At 41.0% G+C, this 21,683-nt stretch overlaps 1 protein-coding gene across 2 annotated transcripts in view; it reads left to right on the top strand.

The window, feature by feature from the left end:
• Positions 1–18,963, top strand: part of LOC139419472 (opioid-binding protein/cell adhesion molecule-like) — a 323,614-nt gene extending 304,651 nt beyond the window's left edge. Inside the window, exons 5-8 of one of the 2 annotated variants that reach the window (XM_071169422.1) lie at positions 13,408–13,542; positions 14,371–14,491; positions 15,728–15,879; positions 18,439–18,963. In XM_071169422.1, coding sequence (XP_071025523.1) covers positions 13,408–13,542; positions 14,371–14,491; positions 15,728–15,879; positions 18,439–18,542 — 512 coding nt within the window. In that variant the 3' untranslated portion in view covers positions 18,543–18,963. The remainder of the gene's footprint in view (positions 1–13,407; positions 13,543–14,370; positions 14,492–15,727; positions 15,880–18,438) is intronic. The other variant, XM_071169421.1, reaches the window with a different exon arrangement.
• Positions 18,964–21,683: the final 2,720 nt, after the last annotated feature.

Raw genomic sequence — 21,683 nt, 5'->3', positions numbered from 1 at the left:
CAATCAAAAACATTTTTTGCTGACATGGGCTAATTGACTGACTATCAGTGAGTGGCATAACAAGAGAAAAACTGCTGATGCACAACCAAATTATGTCCATCCCTGATATATTGCATGATAAAGGATTAGCGTTCTTTGAGGCCTGTCTATTAAGTTCAAATCAACTGCAGTTATTCACATAGGTGGATCTGTTATCTTTGGAAATGAATACTGGCAGAAATTGGATGAATTGAGAGTAATTGACTTTAAATGCTTAAATGGTGTTGTTCCATTTCCACCGAGAATTCAAATAGCCAATGGAATTATATCAGTTAAAAATGCATTGTTCAAAATTATTGGATCCCGTTTATAATACACCAGCATCCTCCCCTCGTGAGAATAACTACACTGTACCTTTAAAAAGAAAAATAAGATTGGAGAACACATTAGGAGGGATCTTAGACCATTCCTCCATACAGAATCTTTCCAGATCCTTGATATCCTTCTTCAGCACTTGTGAACTGCCCTCTTCAATTCAAACCACAGGTTTTCAATAGAACCTCTTCAATTCAAACCACAGGTTTTCAATAGAACCTCTTCAATTCAAACCACAGGTTTTCCATAGGGTTCAATACCGGAGACTGAGATGGCTATTGCAAAATGTTGCTTTTGTGGTCGGGGGTTATTGCTTGGCGTGCTTGAGGTTATTGTCTTGCTGGAAGATTCACTTGTGTCTAAGTTTCAGCCTCCTACTAGAGGCAACCAGGTTTTAGGCTAAAAAGTGAATAATGCATATTTTGTATATGCATTGTTCTTTGAAAGGCCAAACCCACCATTGGCGTGTGTGGTCAAAAAGCTCTATTTTCATGTCATCTGACCATATCAAGGATCTGGAAAGATTCTGTATGGAGGAATGGTCTAAGATCCCTCCCAATGTGTTTTTTAATCTCATAAAACATTTTAGAAAAAGGCTCAGTGTTGTTATCCTTGCAAGGGGAGGGTGCAGGAGTATTGAAAACAGGGGATTCAATCCATTTTTTTTTTATCTTAAAAAATGAATATCATTACTTGTTAAACAAAATCTCTTTCGCTGAGCAGTTTTTAAAAGCTCAGTATTTGTATTATTTATTTAATACAGTCTTTTTTGCTTCATCTTTATCAAGGGATCCAATAATTTCAGACCCTACTGTTGTCACGCCCTGACCTTTGAGAGCCTTTTTATTTCTCTATTTGGTTAGGTCAGGGTGTGATTTGGGTGGGCATTCTATGTTTTATTTTTCTTTGTTTTTGAGTGTGGTTCCCAATCAGAGGCAGCTGTCTATCGTTGTCTCTAATTGTCTCTGATTGGGGATCATACATAGGCAGCCCCATAGGCAGTCTTTGTTTGTTGCATGTGTTGCACTCCGAAGCTTTACGTTCGTTGTGTTGTTTATTGTTTTTTTTTGTGGAACATTTAATAAAGAAAATGTACGCCTACCACGCTGCACCTTGGTCCGGTCATTCTACCACTAACGACAGACGTAACAACTGTATATGGTTAAATTTAGGGCCGGGACAATACCAGTATCGCAACACTCATTAGCAGTGGTGGAAAAAGTACCCAATTTTCATACTTGAGTAAAAATGAAGATACCTTAAAAGAAAATGACTCAAGTAAAAGTGAAAGTCGCCTAGTAAAATACTACTTGAGTAAAAATCTAAAAATATTTGGTTTTAAATGTACTTAAGTATCAAAAAAAAAAGTATAAATAATTTAAAATGTATTTATTTTTAGCAAACCAGACGACACAATTTTCTTGTTTTTTAAATATACGGATAGTCAGGGGCACAGTTCAACACTCAGAAACAATTTAGAAATGAAGCATTTGTTTTTAGTGAGTGTGCCAGATCAGAGGCAGTAGGGATGACCAAGTATGTTCTCTTGATAAGTGCGTGAATTAGACAATTTTCCTGTCCTGCTAAGCATTCAAAATGTAATGAGTACTTTTGGGTGCCAGGTAAAATGTAAGGAATAAAACGTACATTATTTTATTTAGGAATGTAGTGGAGTAAAAGTAAAAGTTGTAAAAATATCAATAGTAAAGTAAAGTACAGATACCAAAAAAAAACTACTTAAGTAAAAAATACTTATACGTACTACTTAAGTACTTTATGCCACTGCTCATTACTATCATGACAAGGAAACAAGACATTTCTTGACAACTTAACTTCTTTAGGAAAACAGTCCTAATGTTGGAAACAAACATCATTATGTTATATCACACAATATTTTACATGCAGCTTGTTTTTAAATTACCAACGTGTTTGGTCTGCTTCATGTTTTCTTTTTTTGCAATGGAAAAATATTGCGATACTGGTATTGTCCCAGCCCCAGTGAAATTGCCACAGATCAGTTTCTGTCTATGTTGATGCTATCTCTGGGTGGTTGGGTGTGTGTGTGTGTGTTGATGTTTTCCCCCAAGGTGTGCTTTGTTACAACAGCAAATGTGCACTCACTCTCCACTCTCGTCAACCTATTCCATTCCCCTCTGAGAACTCGTTGGTTGATGCAAAGAAGTCCATGTGAAGTGTAATGTGGAGAGCCTTTTGTTGTCGATACTAATCTCAATAATGTTGCTAGGGCCTAGCTTATCTCTGGGGCTTTAAACCAGAGGGGGGAGGGATGAGATGGCTCTATTATTAATTTTTCCTCATGCTCTCCTAGTCGCTACCCCCCCTTTAACAATCTAATAAGCCTTCTCTCACTGTGGACAGACAGTTCCATAATGGCCTCAGGATTATAAGGGAGGCTGTTGGCTGTAATTGCAATGGGCCTCCGGCTTTGTTTGCACTTCCATCTCCCAAACTCAAATCAGCGATCAGTCACGGATCGGAGTCAATGAAAAGCTGCATTATCCTGTTAGGTGTTTATTTATACGTTTTTTGTTTACTTTTACAATGTACAGATGACCTATCTCCCCTGTTAATGCAATCACGTTGTTCTTCATAGAACCATGCACATTAGAATAGGAAGGATTATCAATGTATGTTGAAGTGAAAATAGTAGATTTGATCTATACAGATTGAGGCTTTGTGGTTTTGTTTTGTTGTCGTGAATTTTTGCAGGAACTTTAAAGATATTGTGCAGCTGTTGACAATTTCCAGTCATTTACAGTTCTATTGTTGACGGAGTATTCAAGGAAAAACTGTTTTTCATTTAAGAAATGTTGTCATTGTTTGAGTCACAATGCTGTTTTAGTGCTGTCTTCTGAAGAAAATCAAGAATGTGTTACTGAAATTAAACTTGATTAAATATGTGTTTATCAATCCCAGTGGGATTATTTTATTTGTGTGATTAATTTAGCAATTTTACATTCTAGTTGAATATTGTATGTATGCTACACACTGCATGATCAAAAGTATGTGGACACATTCTCGTCGAACATCTCATTCCAAAATCATGGGCATAAATATAGAGGTTTTCCAATAGATGTTGCTGCAGGGACTTGCTTCCATTCAGCCACAAGAGCATTAGTGAGGTTGGCCACTGATGTTGGGCGAATAGGCCTGGCCCGCAGTCTGTGTTCCAATTCATCCCAAAGGTGTTCGGTGGGGTTACACAGGTCAGGACTCTGTGTAGGCCAGTCAAGTTCTTCCACAGCGATCTCGACAAGCCATTTCTGTATGGACCTCGCTTTGTGCACAGGGGCATTGTCATGCTGAAACGGGAAAGGGCCTTCCCAAAACTGTTGCCACAAAGTTGGAAGCACAGAAGAGTCTAGAATCTCATTGTATTCTGTAGAGTTAAGATTTCCCTTCACTGGAACTAAGGAGCCTTGCCTGAACCATGAAAAACAGCCCCAGACCATTATTCCCCCTCTACCAAACTTTACAGTTGGCACTATGTATTCGGGCAGGTAGTGTTGCCTGGCATCCGCCAAACCCAGATTTGTTCATCGGACTGCCAGATATTGAAGCCTGATTTGTCAGTCCAGAGAATGCGTTTCCACTGCTCCAGATTCCAATGGCGGCGAGCTTTATACCACTCCAGCCGACGCTTGGCATTGCGCTTCTTTATGGCTGAGGCATTGTTGCTCCTAGACATTTCTACTTCACAAAAACATCAGTTACAGTTGACCTAGGCAGCTCTAGCAGAGCAGAAATTTGGTGAATTTTGGAAAGGTGGCATCCTATGACAGTGCCACGTTGAAAGACACTGAGCTCTTCAGTAAGGCCATTCTACTGCCATTGTTTGTCTATGTAGATTGCATGGCTGTGTGCTTGATTTTATACACTTGTCAGCAACAGGTGTGGCTGAAATAGCCGAATCCACTCATTTGAAGGGGTGTCCACATACTTTTGTATATATAGTGTATGAATGTGTTTATCAATCACTGATATATGATTCAGTGATGCATTTTTGGTGAAATATGTTATTAGTGTTTAATATATTTTTGTAGTATTGGCTAGGATTTCTATTCCATCATACCATTCAACGTTTAATGTGAAGGGCTGGATAACCTACATACATACCTACTGGCTGACCTTGTGTGGTGTGATTCAATTGAAACTTCAAAACTATTCCTGGAATGGGTAGTGATGCAAAGTGCAACTCTGCCCTACAGTCTAGTAGTTATGTCTATGCATTTCATGCACTTGTGTTGGGCTTAAATAACCTTCTTCACATGTACAGTTAGCTATGGTACTATGTGTCAGCAAACAAGCACAAGTTGCCCTCTCAGTTATCCTTTGAGAAAGAAGCTGTGTATGTAATTTTGCCTGTGTCAGAGGTTTTTCTGATCCCTAGCAAATAGTTTTATCGCAGAGGATATCTGTTCAGCTGCACAGATGTGAACAAATTTGATTGCTCCAGTACTGTCTTACTTCAGGAATACTCGTTTGAACAGCGACAAGGAAAAACGAACTTCTTGGATAAATACAAGATAACAAATCATTCCCCCTTTTCAAGACGTCTGGCAAATAAAACAAATAAGTGTTTTGAACCACTACACAAACCCATGTGAATATTTCACATGAAGGTTTCTCCTGAAGGATGTTCTGAATTTTCTAGGGATGATGGTGTTGATGTCAGCCAAAACCAGCCTTTCAAAGCACTTCATGGCTACAGACGTGCGTGCTACGGGGCGGGGCGGTAGTCATTTAGGCAGATTACCTTTGCGTTTTTGAGCACAGGGACTATGATGGTCTGCTTGAAATTTGTCGTTATTACAGACTCAGTCAGGGAGAGGTTGAAAATGTCAGTGAAGACACACTCCGCACATGCTCTGAGTACACGTCATGGTAATCCGTCTGGCACTGTGGCCTTGTGAATGTTGACTTGTTTAAAGGTTTTACTCACATCGGCTACAGAGTGCGTGATCAGACAGTCGTCCGGAACAGCTGGTGTTCTCATGCATGCTTCAGTGTTGCTTGTCTCGAAGTGATTATAAAAGGCATTTAGCCCGTCTGGTAGGCTCGCGTAACTGGGCAGCTCGTGGCTGGGTTCCCCTTTGTAGTCCGTAATAGTTTGCAAGCCCGGCCACATCCGGCGAGCGTTGGAGCCGGTGTAATTCGATTCAATCTTAGTCCTGTATTGATTCTTTGCCTGTTTGATGGTTTGTCGGAAGGCTTAGCAGGATTTATTTTAAGCGTCCGGGGTAGAGTCCCGCTCTAGCCTTTAGCTTTAGCTCTGGTTGGGGTTTGTACTGTACAGTCGGTGACTGTGGGGACTACGTCATCGATTGATGAAGCCAGTGACTGGTGTGGTGTACTCCTCAATGTCATTGGAAGAATCCCAGAACATATTCCAGTCTGTTCTATCAAAACAGTCCTGTAGCTTAGCATCTGTATCATCTGACCACGTCCTTATCGAGTGAGTCACTGGTTCTTCCTGCTTCGTTTTTGCTTGTAAGGAGGATAGCGTTATGGTCAGATTTGCCAAATGGAGGGCGAGGGAGAACTTTGTACGCGTCTCTGTGTGTGGAGTAAAGATGGTCTAGAGTTTTTTTCCCCTCTGGTTTCACATTTAGCATTCTGGTAGAAATTAGGTTAAAGGTCCCGGCCACTAGGAGCGCTGCATCTGGATGAGCATTTTCTTGTTTGTTTCTTGTCTTATACAGCTCGTTGAGTGCCGTCTTAGTGACAGCATCAGTTTGTGTAGGTAAATAGAGAGCTACGAAAAATATAGATGAGAACTCTATTGGTAAATGGTGTGGTCTACAGATTATCATGAGATACTCAACCTCAGGTGAGCTAAACCTTGAGACTTCCTTAATATTCGATTTTGTGCACCACCTGTTATTTACAAATAGACACAGACCACCACCCCTTGTCTTACCAGAGGCAGCTGTTCTATCTTGCTGATGGACCGAAAACCCCGCCAGCTATATGTTATCCTTGTCGTCGTTCAACCACGACTCTGTGAAACATATCATATTACAATGTTTAATGTCTCCTTGGTAGGATAGTCTTGATTGGAGCTCATCCATTGTGTTATCCAATGATTGCACATTGGCTAATAGGACTGATGATAGAGGGGGATTACTCACTCGCCGTCGGATCCTTACAAGGCACCCCGACCTACGTCCCCAATATCTCTGCCTCTTCTTCATACGAATCATGAGGATTTGGGCCTTGTCGGGTGTCTGAAGTAAATCCTTTGTGTTCGACTCCAGAAAGAAAAAATCTTTGTCTAGTACAAGGTGAGTAATCACTGTCCTGATATCCAGACACATTATGTACAAAATAAGTTACAAATAACGCGAAAAAGCACACAATAGCACAATTGGTTAGGAGTCCGTAAAACGCCATCCATCTCCTCTGGCGCCATCTTTGTCCTTCTTTGCGAGGCATTGTAAAGGTGTTCTTCTTTATGAGTTATTGGAAAACCACTCTGGTCTTCATGGTTGAATCTGTGCTTGAAATTCACTACATGACTGAGGGACCTTACAGATGATTGTATGTGTGTGGTACAGAGATGGGATAATCATTCAAAAATCATATTAACCACTATTAACGCACACAGAGTGAGTCCATGCTACTCATTATCATCCTTTTTTGTTGTTGCCCATTCTTGTCACCAAGATGGCATAGCAGTCAGATGTCTTTTGTCCTCGTCTTGTCGTGTCCCGTATATATATATTTACAACTTTCTTCGCATACCTTTTTATATATATTTTTTATTTTCCATAAACTCATCTTCAAAACTAGCCTGTTCAAAAGAAAGTATTATTTACCTCAAATCTGTAATCCTCCATAGAAGCTAACCAGAAGCTAGCCTGAAGCTAACCAGAAGCTAGCCTGAAGCTAACCAGAAGCTAGCCTGAAGCTAACCAGAAGCTAGCCTGAAGCTAATCAGAAGCTAGCCAGAAGCTAGTTAGCTTCTTTACTGGCTAATCGTTAGTATTCAGCTAACCACGGTCTGTGGTCATCAGCTATCCTTTAGCTCGAAAATCTATCGCCAGTTTTGTACGGCGCGGCTCGGACCGGAACATTCCGGACCTATTTTTCTCTCCATGTCCCCGGATTTCAACCGCAAGCTCTGGACATTTATACCTCGATCTCGCAGCTAGCTAGCTGCTATCCGTGTGACTATCGGCTTACGTCGATCCCGGAGCAAACATCAATTATTCTGGAGCTAGCCAGCTGAAGAGTTCCATCAGTCACTCCTGGGCTACAATCACCTATCCGGACCCGTTTTACTGCCAACGCGGAGCCCCACCGAGCCTTCACAACTGGACTACCGACGTTATCTGCCCGAGGGAGTTATCCAGCTGGCTCCTCCGTCGCAACGTTACCTGAACGGCGGTTCGATAATCGTTAGCTGTCTTATCGGCTGCTATCTGAATAGACCTATCGGACTATTTTTTTCTTGGGCCTCTACAACTATACTATTTTTTTTTGTGAATTGGATTGATCCCCTCTACCACACAGAACCCCACTAATCCTACCGACGGAAACGCACGAGGTGGCTAAAAACAGACCTCCATCCTATGCCAGCTTGCTACCGATGGCCCGGCTAGCTGTCTGAATCGTCATGACCCCAACCAACCTCACTACTCAGTGGACCCTTTTGATCACTCGACTAAGCATGCCTCTCCTTAATGTCAATATGCCTTGTTCATTGCTGTTCTGGTTGGTGTTTATTGGCTTATTTCACTGTAGAGCCTCTAGTCCTGCTCACTATACCTTATCCAACCTATTAGTTCCACCACCCACACATGCGATGACATCTCCTGGTTTCAATGATGTTACTAGAGACAATATCTCTCTCATCATCACTCAATACCTAGGTTTACCTCCACTGTATTCACATCCTACCATATCTTTGTCTGTACATTATACCTTGAAGCTATTTTATCGCACACAGAAACCTCCTTTTACTCTCTGTTCCAGACGTTCTGGACGACCAATTCTCATTGCTTTTCGCCGTACCCTTATCCTACTCCTCCTCTTTTCCTCTGGTGATGTAGAGGTGAATCCAGGCCCTGCAGTGCCTAGCTTCACTCCTATTTCCCAGGCGCTCTCTTTTGATGACTTCTGTAACCGTAATAGCCTTGGTTTCATGCATGTTAACATTAGAAGCCTCCTCCCTAAGTTTGTTTTATTTACTGCTTTAGCACACTCTGCCAACCCGGATGTTCTAGCTGTGTCTGAATCCTGGCTTAGGAAGACCACCAAAAATTCTGACAAGATAGAACTGCCAAAGGGGGCGGTGTTGCAATCTACTGCAAAGATAGCCTGCAGAGTTTTGTCCTACTATCCAGGTCTGTACCCAAACAAGTTGAACTTCTACTTTTAAAAATCCACCTCTCTAAAAACAAGTCTCTCACCGTTGCCGCCTGCTATAGACCACCCTCTGCCCCCAGCTGTGCTCTGGACACCATATGTGAACTAATTGCCCCCCCATCTATCTTCAGAGCTCGTGCTGCTAGGCGACCTAAACTGGAACATGCTTAACATCCCAGCCATCCTACAATCTAAGCTTGATGCCCTAAATCTCACACAAATGATCAATGAACCTACCAGGTACCTCCCCAAAGCCTTAAACACGGGCACCCTCATAGATATCATACTAACCAACTTGCCCTCTAAATACACCTCTGCTGTCTTCAACGACCTCCACTCATCACTGTCAAACGCTCCCTGAAACACTTCAGCGAGCAAGCCTTTCTAATCGACCTGGCCGGGGTATCCTGGAAGGATATTGATCTCATCCCGTCAGTAGAGGATGCCTGGTTATTTTTTTTAAATGCCTTCCTAACCATCTTAAATAAGCATGCCCCATTCAAGAAATTTAGAGCCAGGAACAGATATAGCCCTTGGTTCTCCCCAGAACTGACTGCCCTTAACCAACACAAAAACATCCTATGGCGTTCTGCATTAGCATCGAACAGCCCCCGCCCGTATATGCAGCTTTTCAGGGAAGCTAGAAACCATTATACACAGGCAGTTAGAAAGGCCAAGGCTAGCTTTTTCAAGCAGAAATTTGCTTCCTGTAACACTAACTCAAAAAAGTTCTGGGACACTGTAAAGTCCATGGAGAATAAGAACACCTCCTCCCAGCTGCCCACTGCACTGAATATAGGAAACACTGTCACCACTGATAAATCCACTATAATTGAGAATTTCAAACAGCATTTTTGTATGGCTGGCCATGCTTTCCACCTGACTACCCCTACCCCGGTCAACAGCACTGCACCCCCCACAGCAACTCGCCCAAGGCTTCCCCATTTCTCCTTCTCCCAAATCCAGTCAGCTGATGTTCTGAAAGTGCTGCAAAATCTGGACCCCTACAAATCAGCCGGGCTAGACAATCTGGACCCTTTATTTCTAAAATTATCTGCCGAAATTGTTGCCACCCCTATTACTAGCCTGTTCAACCTCTATTTTGTGTCGTCTGAGATTCCCAAAAATTGGAAAGCAGCTGCGGTCATCCCCCTCTTCAAAGGGGGGGACACTCTTGACCCAAACTGCTACAGACCTATATCTATCCTACCCTGCCTTTCTAAGGTCTTCGAAAGCCAAGTCAACAAACAGATTACCGACCATTTCGAATCTCACCATACCCTCTCTGCTATGCAATCTGGTTTCAGAGCTGGTCATGGGTGCACCTCAGCCACTCTCAAGGTCCTAAACGACATCTTAACCGCCATCGATAAGAAACATTACTGTGCAGCCGTATTCATTGATCTGGCCAAGGCTTTCGACTCTGTCAACTCTGTCAACCACATGCTCATCGACAGACTCGACAGCCTTGGTTTCTCAAATGATTGCCTCACCTGGTTCACCAACTACTTCTCTGATAGAGTTCAGTGTGTCTGACCTCTGGCAGTCTCTATGGGGGTGCCACAGGGTTCAATTATTGGACCGACTCTCTTCTCTGTATACATCAATGATGTCGCTCTTGCTGCTGGTGAGTCTCTGATCCACCTCTACGCAGACAACACCATTCTGTATACTTCTGGCACTTCTTTGGACACTCTCCAGGCAAGCTTCAATGCCATACAACTCTCCTTCCGTGGCCTCCAATTGCTCTTAAATACAAGTAAAACTAAATGCATGCTCTTCAACCAATCGCTGCCTGCACCTGCCCACCTGTCCAACATCACTACTCTGGACGGCTCTGACTTAGAATACGTGGACAACTACAAATACCTAGGTGTCTGGTTAGACTGTAAACTCTCCTTCCAGACCCACATCAAACATCTCCAATCCAAAGTTAAATATAGAATTGGCTTCCTATTTCGCAACAAAGCATCCTTCACTCATGCTGCCAAACATACCCTTGTAAAACTGACCATCCTACCAATCCTCGACTTCGGCAATGTCATTTACAAAATAGCCTCCAATACCCTACTCAACAAATTGGATGCAGTCTTATCACAGTTTTGTCACCAAATCCCCATATACTACACACCATTGCGACCTGTACGCTCTTGTTGGCTGGCCCTCGCTTCGTACTCGTCGCCAAACCCACTGGCTCCATGTCATCTACAAGACCCTGCTAGGTAAAGTCCCCCCTTATCTCAGCTCGCTGGTCACCATAGCATCACCCACCTGTAGCACCCGCTCCAGCAGGTATATCTCTCTGGTCACCCCCAAAACCAATTCTTTCTTTGGCCGCCTCTCCTTCCAGTTTTCTGCTGCCAATGACTGGAACGAACTACAAAAATCTCTGAAACTGGAAACACTTATCTCCCTCACTAGCTTTAAGCACCAGCTGTCAGAGCAGCTCTCAGATTACTGCACCTGTACATAGCCCACCTATAATTTAGCCCAAACAACTACCTCTTTCCCTACTGTATTTATTTTATTTATTTATTTATTTATTTTGCTCTTTTGCACCCCATTATTTTTATTTCTACTTTGCACATTCTTCCACTGCAAATCTACCATTCCAGTGTTTTACTTGCTATACTGTATTTACTTTGCCACCATGGCCTTTTTTGCCTTTACCTCCCTTATCTCACCTCATTTGCTCACATCGTTTATAGACTTGTTTCTACTGTATTATTGACTGTATGTTTGTTTTACTCCATGTGTAAATCTGTGTCGTTGTATGTGTCTAACTGCTTTGCTTTATCTTGGCCAGGTCGCAATTGTAAATGAGAACTTGTTCTCAACTTGCCTACCTGGTTAAATAAAGGTGAAATAAAAAAATAAATAATTCTGTGACTTGTTAAGCACATTTTTCTCCTGAACATACTTAGTCTTGCTGTAGCAAAGGGGTTGAATACTTATAGACTTAAGACATTTCAGCTTTAAATGTGTTATTAAGTTGTACAATTCAGGCTGTAACACAACACTATTTGGAAAAGTTATGGGGTGTGAATATTTTCTGAAGGCACTGCACCATGTAAATGGTGCCATGTTTCCTTGGGTTTGCAGATACAAAGGAGTGACTGAATCACGAATCTTAAGACATTACCCAAACTTTTAATTATTTTATCGACTTGACTGAAAATACAGGCATAACCGATTCTGCCATCTGCATTATCATAGGTTAACCTTGCCATCACTCACCCGATCACCGCCTGCAACCATAAAATAGCACAGTAATGGCCAATAACTCAATTTCCACTTCTTCGCCTCAATCTGCATAATGTAGATAGAAACACATTATAAAATGTTAAATTATCTGTACTTCCATTTCCCATGGCCCAGCACATTAAAGTTAAAAGAAACAACCCAGCCAGGACAACCTTTCCAGTCAGTCCCTTGTCAGCTGCAGCAGCAGTAGCTGTTGGTGGGACCAGGGCTTGGGGAAAGTAATGAGATCATGCTAATGTCGAGATATTGCTGTATGTGACATTTCAGCTGATTGGGAATGGGTTATCTCCAAGTAAAGGTGCCGCTCCATTTCAGTGTCAGCCCCATTGCCTCCTGCTCTCTCTCTCTCTCTCACACACACACACACACACACACACACACACACACACACACACACACACACACACACACACACACACACACACACACACACACACACACACACACACACAGAGAGAGAGGAGAAATAACTGATATCGGCAAGTTTCTTTGAATAGCAAGACCTTAGAGACTTTATGATGTCCCTCGCGGGAGCAGTGGGTAGAGATTAAACCACAGTACTGCTGATGTCTGGGGAAATTTTATTTTATGTGATGTGTGTTGACATTTGATAACATATTGAGGGCCAGTGTTTCTGTAATGTGGTACCTGCTGCTGTTGTGTACAAGACACAGCTACTGTAACTCTTGAGAATTTCCACCTTGAGTGGCTCCTGCTTTCAAATGTTCAACCAACAGGTGTAGAAATGTCACGTTGTAGTGTCTGATGTATAGCCTACACGCTACCTTGGTCAATGCTGCAGACCATTTGAAAGGGTGATTTCTATGCATCTTGGATCTCACACCTGTTTAACCTGGTTGCAAGTAATGTTTCATGCTCGCTAGACCGTTAGAAAACAGAAGTATGTTTGCATATGTGTGTGTCGAATTCAAGAGCTGCTGCTGCTATGAATCTATTATGGTTCTTTGTTATATTAAAAATGTAAAATATAAAAAGCACAACATAACAACACCATTACAAATTCTTTGTTTTATTTAGGCAATGATAAAAGATGAACATTTCGGCCTTCATTGGCCTTCATCAGAAGGCGAAACATTAAATAAAACAAATAATGTTTGATGGTGAGCATGTGTTGCGCCTTTTCCTTTTCAATTATGATTATATTTTTGAATTGCACCTCGACTCACCTTAGTTGAGCGCACTCCACTTCTTTCCAACTGTGTATTTTTATGAAATGAACGTTTGAGTTGTCATGTGGCTTTTTTATATTTTAGATGAAAAATAAATATAAAAAAATATAGAAACTGCACTTCAATCGTGGGGGGTTTGGTAATACTTTATGCACCTCTGTATGCTTTCTATTTAAAAAAAAAAAGATGTTATTGTGTTATTTTTCAGGACACAAATTTGTCACTGAAGGGGAATATGTTGATATGACAGCGATCACTAAAGAACAGTCGGGATCGTATGAATGCATCTCCTCCAATGACATCTCAGCCCCAGATGTGAAGACAGTGAAAGTCACAGTCAATTGTAAGCATGAAAACAAACAATGATGCCAAGCACCACAACACTTAAACAAAGCTAAATGGTCATCTTCTTTGTTGCTATTTTATCAGCCACATGGTTTTCCCAGGAAGTTGTTGATCCAAGCTTGTTTTAAAAGCTTATAATAAAAAAAGTATTTAACTAGGCAAATCAGTTAAAAACACATTCTTATTTACAATGACTGCCTACCCCAGTGAAACCCAGATGACACCGGGCCAAATCACAGCCGGATGTGATACAGCCTGGATTCAAACCAGGGACTGTAGTGACACCTCTTGCACTGAGATGCAGTTCCTTAGACTGCTGCGCCACTCAGGAGACCAGTTTTTTTTTAAATTAGTGTTATTAAGATAATTTTAGAAGCCTCTTGTTAGTTTAGCATGCTAGCTCGAGTGTAAATTGTTATCAACAGAAAATATACTGACGCACCTTACAGATTATTCAGGATAGTAGATACTTCACCTGTTTGAAACAGTTCACTTTAAAGGACATCAAAGTAATGGTTATCAGGTAGTTAGACACAGCAACATGACATCATACACAGCGGAAAGAATTCTTGCCTGCAGAAATCAAAAGCATAATTTCAATCTGTCAAGACTGCCAAAACAGGCTATTTCCAATGTGCTCCCTCCTGTGAGGAATACCCACATTAGGAAGACCCAATAGTGGCAGATTTTTGTTGTTGTTGATTTCTTTAAGCAGGATGTTGCCCTGCTGTATGTGATGATGTCATGTTGCTGAGTCTATTTTTAATAAATGTATATGCACTGCTATAAAACTCATGAAATAACCTCAATTTCATACATCTTACAGATGCTCCCTTCATTTTGAAGGCTGGGAGTACAGGTACCCCAGTGGGCCAAAAAGGGGTGCTCCAATGTGAGGCCTCTGCTGTTCCTGGTGCAGATTTTGAGTGGTACAAAGAGGACCGCAGGTAAGTCCTAATAGATCTTTTAGAAAAGAGTCTAGGATTTAAGGGTCTCAGTTTTGGCCTTTGTTGGTTGTAAGGAGATGTAAATCCCCCAGTTGTTTTTATTCTCCACTGGCAAAATGTAATTTTGTCTCATTAAGAACCGACTATTAAAAGTACTTTCTTTGGAGAATAATTTCTAATCTAAACCATCATGGCCACCAAAGGCGAGTTGCATTTCTTTGCATAATTCGTTTCTGTCAATGGGCTGCGTTGCTTGGACAACCTCTGAGAAAGTACAGGGTTTTTTATAATGAATGACTACGCTTCAAAAAATTATTGTTTCCCAAAGAACTGGCACAAGCCAGTGAAGCGTGGGGAATATTAGCAGTGCAGCCAAATAGAAAATGTTACACAACGCAGGTTGTTGTACAGCGATGCAGAGCAGTCGTCTCAGCACGACCTAATGAGCTGTGTTTGGTTTTAGGGCTTTAGAGACTTATTTCAAAAGTATTTTTGTCCATAAGTTCCCGAGACTAATAGTCTTTACCAACTGTAGCATTCGTACTTGTGCTGAACCCTTCAAGGACATACACAAATGCCAACACAGCAACGACCTCAATGGCACTTGTTCAGTCAAACCTGACTGGATTATACTGACATTGTTTACAGATTACACCTTCAAATCGTATCCCCTAATGCAGTGGTTCTCAACTGGTTTTGCCTCATGACTAAAATTGAACCAGTTTGTCTCAGTCGCGTTACAATATTCGCATCCCATTTTTCAGCGGCCAAAATTAAATTTGGAAAACTATTTTTTTATGGTATTAGGATAATCAATTTCAATTTTGCCCATATGAATGTTAAGATCACTGGCTTGAGACCAGCTGCTAACAACTGTACAGTAAATTGAAAATATTGTGATTGAAGAAAAATAGTTCAGAGGTCAAATTATTTAAAAAAATATATTTTAGGTTCATTGTAATTTCTACACACTTTCTAACTGGTTTTAGTCATTTAAGTTCAGACAGGAGTATTTTTCATAAACTTTTTTTATTATTATTTCTCTCTGTTTTTTTACTCAGACACAACCCATTCAAAACCTCCCCCATCAGTTGAGATTCGCTGGCCTAACGGGCCAAATTTGATTGTTATAAGATATACCCTTCAATTTCACGGGTATGGGGATTTATTATTGATAAACATATAGATATGGGATTACAGAATTAATATTTTAAGAATGTATTTTCTTCTTTACAGACTCCTAAATGGACTGAATGGGATTAAGATAGAGAACCAAGGTAAACAATCCATGCTTATGTTTTTGAATGTTTCTGAAGAGGACTATGGAAACTACACGTGTGTGGCCATGAACACCATGGGGATCACCAATGCAAGCATAATCCTCTACGGTAAGACTGCCTACTGTTACTGTTGTAGAACAATATCGCTGTAATATATGTTATTGTGTGCACTGGGATGCAATTATAGCAATTATAGATGCAATAATATAAATATATTATTGGGGCGGCAGGTAGCCTAGTGGTTAGAGCGTTGGGCCAGTAACCAAAAGGTTAAGAATTTGTTCTTAACTGACTTGCCTAGTTAAAAATATCTATATATACAGTTGAAGTCAAAAGTTTACATACACCTTAGCCAAATACATTTGAACTCAGTTTTTAATTAATCCTAGTAAAAATTCCCTGTCTTAGGTCAGTTAGGATCAGCACTTTATTGTAAGAATGTGAAATATCAGAATAATAGTAGAGAGAAATATTTATTTCCACTTTTATTGCTTTCCTCATATTCCCAGTGGGTCAGAAGTTTACATATACTCAATTAGTATTTGATAGCGTTGCCTTTAAATTGTTTAACTTGGGTCAAACGTTTTGGTTAGCCTTCCACAAGCTTCCCACAATAAGTTGGGTGAATTTTGGCCCACTCCTCCTGACAGAGCTGGTGTAACTGAGTCAGGTTTGTAGGCCTCCTTGCTCGCACACGCTTTTTCTGTTTTGCTCACCAATGTTCTATATGTTTGAGTCAGGACTTTATGGTGGCCACTCCAATACCTTGACTTTGTTGTCCTTAAGCCATTTTGCAACAACTTTGGAAGTATGTTTGGGGTCACTTTCCATTTGGAAGACCCATTTGCGACCAAGCTTTAACTTCCTGACTGATGTCTTGAGTGTTGCTTCAATATATCCACATAATTTTCCTGCCTCATGATGCCATCTATTTTGTGAAGTGCACCAGTCCCTCCTGCCACAAAGCACCCCCACAACATGATGCTGCCACCCCCATGCTTCACAGTTTTCTCTAGGAGACAACATGTCTCCTTCCTAAGCGGTATGACGGATGTGTGGTCCCATGGTGTTTATACTTGCGTACTATTTTTTGTACAGATGAATGTGGTACCTTCAGGCATTTGAACATTGCTTCCAATAATAAACCAGACTTGTGGAGGTCTACAATGTTTTTTATGAGGTCTTGGCTGATTTCTTTTGATTTTCCCATGATGTCAAGCAAAGAGGCACTAAGTTTGAAGGTAGGCCTTGAAATACATCCACAGGTACACCTCCAATTGACTCAAATTATTTCAATTAGCCTATCAGAAGCCTCTAAAGACATGACATAATTTTCTGGAATTTTCCAAAATGTTTAAAGGCACAGTCAACTTAGTGTATGTTAACTTCTGACCCACTGGAATTGTGATACAGAGAAATAAGTGAAATAATCTGTCTGTAAAAAATTGTTGGAAAAATTACTTGTGTCATGCACAAAGTCGATGTCCTAACCAACTTGCCAAAATTATAGGTTGTTAACAAGACATTTGTGGAGTGGTTGAAAAACGAGTTTTAATGACTACAACCTAAGTGTATGTTAACTTCCGACTTCAACTGTATATTGTGTGGTTTTGTGACAATGACCACAAGAGCAGCTTGTGCAGTTAAACCTCCAACATCGCCTAAACAAAAGCAATGATATGCTGTGCAGTTGTCGGTAACTGCGGGTTAACGCTGATCTGAATCAATCTTGGCCTAAATGTAGATGTGTCTGTCTGTGGGGTGGGGTGTAATGCAAATAGATACATTTTGTTTGTCAGTGGTCTTATTAATCTGTGGGAGAATACTCCACAGTGAACCAAACTTGCAGTTATGTAATGTAGAATAAAGCCATAAATTAACATTGTTACTATAAATAGGACAAAAAGCAGCAACTTATTTTGATTATCTCTAGGGGTATATAATGTGAAAGAGCTGAGCCTCGTTGGATACAATAGCTATTGAGCGAATACAATAGCTCAGTATACAAATTTGTTCTTAGGGTAGCATTTCAGGTCATCCACAATGTTTGGTCAACTTTTCCTCTGACTGCAGTTCCAGCAGTTTACAAAGACTAACAGACTGCAAGAAAAACACATTAAGAAGCCATTTTAGTCATCCTACACTATTCTATTCTCAACGTTATAAAGGCCCATCATGAAAAATCAAATCTAGCCTCAGTCGTGCTCCTCAGTTCACATGCCAAGGGATTTGGGGGAATGTTTGTTTTGTACTGCTTGCTTCTTTTTGATCATCAAAGGGGATAGAATGCCATGTCATCTCTGATATGAATGATGTGTTTGCGTGGAAAAAGCTATTTGAGATCCTTGCTATGCTTTGTTAAGATGACCAGTGTCTGATGGACCTTGTGTTCAGTTTTCAAAGGAACCAGTCCTATTCAATGTGCAGGAGGAATCCATCTTGTTGGTTCTATGCCTATCATTACTGCTGATGATGACCTCTTTGCAGTCCATCCCCTAAATTACATTTCAGGAGAGGGCTGTAAAGCCAACAATCAGGCATCTAAAGTTGTAAGTTAAAGCCGATAGAACCCGCTCTGGTTTAGTTGTGGAGGGGAAGATAGGTATAGGAAGCACTGCCTCTTGAGATGCCTTAGTGACGTTAATATCAAACTATTTTTCCCAACAGGTCCCGGGACTATGATGCATGATGTGAACAGGGCTGCCCTGTCGACCCACTGCTCCTTTTGCCTCCTGCTGACTGTTTTCTTGTTGTTCCTGCTCAAGTTTTGATGCAACACGGTTCATCCTCAGCTTTACTCAGCACTGAACAACAACAAGACTCTTGGTCCCAGAAGAAGAAAAGTAACAAAAGGAACTACCAATAACATCGTTGGTTCACCCTTCTTTTTTTTTTGGTGTGCATTGGCGGTATGTCTTCATTTGGACAAAAACCAGAAGACGGGACACGTCTAGGGTGGTGGGGAGGGAGCGGGTCGACATGGATGCTGATCTGAGGTGATGGTAGTACTACAGAGTTTGTGTCAATCTAAACTTTTATATGTAAAAAAGGGAAACAAAAAGTTCATGTATGTGTTGATAGTTGACTGGTTTTACCCAAATATTGAGGTGTACATTCGGATTACTGGTGTGTCATGTCCTGTTTGATCTCTGTACAATAACATAAGTTTTTCTTAAGTAAACAACAAAAAAATGAAAACATACATTGTGATTGTTGAATTTACTGTATTTTTACAGTTGTATGCAACAGAATAATAACAAAAACAGACCATTCAATATAAACAATGTCAACTTCAGTGTAACATAGTGTGCTATCATTTCTGAGGCAGAACAATACAATATAAAATATTTATGGAATTTTTGTCACAAATGAAGTCCAAGCACTGCAAAACAAACATGATTAAAACATAAACAATACTGATATATTTTTTGGGGGGGGTGTCACTAAGAAGGACTGCATAGTCCAAGACAGTTTATGACTACTGTACATTGTCTGAAATTGGCTTACAGCTTTTTGAAAGGAAGTTGAGAATGACAAGGCTGATATACACAGGCAGAAATGTCCTATGAAAACAGGTTATTCATTGCACAAACAATTCGGTTTCCCTCTGGCTATATACTGTAGTGTCATCCCACAATATACCATTTAGCTCATGTTGGTGTCTACAAACAAAACACAAGTGGTTAAATAAAAACAACATGATGCCAACAGGATATAAACTCAGCAAAAAAATAAATGCCATCTCACTGTCAACTACGTTTATTTCTAGCAAACTTAACATGTGTAAATATTTGTATGAACATAACAAGATTCAAAAACTGAGACATAAACTGAACAGGTTCAACAGATGTGACAAACAGAAATGGAATAATGTGTCCCTGAACAAAGGAGGGGTTAAAATCAAAAGTAACAGTCAGTATCTGGTGTGGCCACCAGCTGCATTAAGTACTGCAGTGCATCTCCTCCTCATGGACTGCACCAGATTTACCAGTTCTTGCTGTGAGATGTTACCCCACTCTTCCACCAAGGCACCTGCAAGTTCCCGGACATTTCTGGGGAGAATGGCACCTAGCCTTCACCCTCCGATCCAACAGGTCCCAGACGTGCTCAATGGGATTGAGATCCGGGCTCTTCGCTGGCCATGGCAGAACACTGACATTCCTGTCTTGCAGGAAATCAAGCACAGAACGAGCAGTATGGCTGGTGGCATTGTCATGCTGGAGGGTCATGTCAGGATGAGCGATAAACACAAATCCGACCATCACCCCTGGTGAGACAAAACTGAGACTCGTCAGTGAAGAGCACTTTTTGCCAGTCCTGTCTGGTCCAGCGATGGTGGGTTTGTGCCCATGGGTGACGTTGTTGCCGGTGATGTCTGGTGAGGACCTGCCTTACAACAGGCCTACAAGTCCTCAGTCCAGCCTCTCTCAGCCTATTGCGGACAGTCTGAGCACTGATGGAAGTATTCCTGGTGTAACTCATCCTGTACCTGTCCCGCAGGTGTGATGTTCCAATGTACCGATCCTGTGCAGGTGTTGCCACTGTGAGAACGATCAGCTGTCCGTCCTGTCTCCCTGTTGCGCTGTCTTAGGTGTGTCAGTACGGATGTTGCAATTTATTGCCCTGGCCACATCTGCAGTCCTCATGCCTCCTTGCAGCATGCCTAAGGCACGTTCACGCAGATGAGCAGGGACCCTGGGCATCGTTCTTTTGGTGTTTGTCAAAGTCAGTAGAAAGGCCTCTTTAGTGTCCTAAGTTTTCATAACTGTGACCTTCATTGCCTACCATCTGTAAGCTGCTAGTGTCTTAACAACCGTTCCACAGGTGCATGTTCATTAATTGTTTCTGGTTCATTGAACAAGCATTACAATGAAGATCTGTGAAGTTCTTTGGATTTTTACGAATTATCTTTTGAAAGACAGGGTCCTGAAAAAGGGGTGTTTCTTTTTTTGCTGAGTTTATGTAGAAATGTGTTCTGCACTCCCCACTACATGAAGTGAAGAGAAATGAGTCATCTCTCTCTTTAAATGGTAAGACATGAGAGACCATAAACCCAGAAGTCAGCCCTCTGCATTGACCAGAGATGTATTGAAACACTGTCAATGTCAGTAGGTTAGTGTCTTTTCACTGTTTTAGGAATTTTTCAAATAAACAATGAAGCTGGTGTGTATATTGGATGTTCATAGCTGCATATCTTTTGAACAGACAAAGGTTTTTGATTTAAGAATGGTTTCCTAACTACTTTGCCTGATTACCTAAATTACTGTCACAATCAATTATAATTCTGCAAAGTGCCTAGCAGAAATTCACTGAACCACATGTGTTTCCTCCAGTTTAGAATGCTTGTTTCTCATGTACTTTACCTGCATGGTTTACTGTTTGCTATAGCATTGCCGATCCCCCATGTCATAACATTTAGTGGCAACAATTTGTTTTGATCAAGTGAAGTCCATGAATCGCAATGATATAACCATTATGGTGAGTAATCAACATGTCAGCTGGAGATAAGGTTTTACATTGTCCATAAATTATGAACTGTTAAAACAAAGAAGTCCTCAGTCTTTTTGAGTATGTGACACAATACTACCCATGATAGCCCACACAAAATTAAACAACGTACAGTGTGCGAGTCATGTCTAGATTGAGGCTGTTTGCAGTGAAGTGTAGGAATATGCTTTGTATCCAATTAAGGCTCTGAAGTTTTCATTATAAAATGTCCAGTGAAAAACAATTAATGTGCTTTAACAAACATAGCTTGCCATTTGATCTCACTAGAGTTGCCCCCCCCCCCCCCCACCCCCAAGTAAACATCATTGAGAAAGCTACTGTAAGTGAATTTTAGCAAAATAACCTGAACTGGAACAGAAAAGACTGCACCACTATTGAATGTGTTGTTACATGGTAACACATCT

The sequence above is a fragment of the Oncorhynchus clarkii genome, chromosome 10 (assembly GCF_045791955.1).
Source record: "Oncorhynchus clarkii lewisi isolate Uvic-CL-2024 chromosome 10, UVic_Ocla_1.0, whole genome shotgun sequence".
Taxonomy (NCBI): Eukaryota; Metazoa; Chordata; class Actinopteri; order Salmoniformes; family Salmonidae; genus Oncorhynchus; species Oncorhynchus clarkii.
This window is presented reverse-complemented; position numbering and strand designations above follow the sequence as displayed.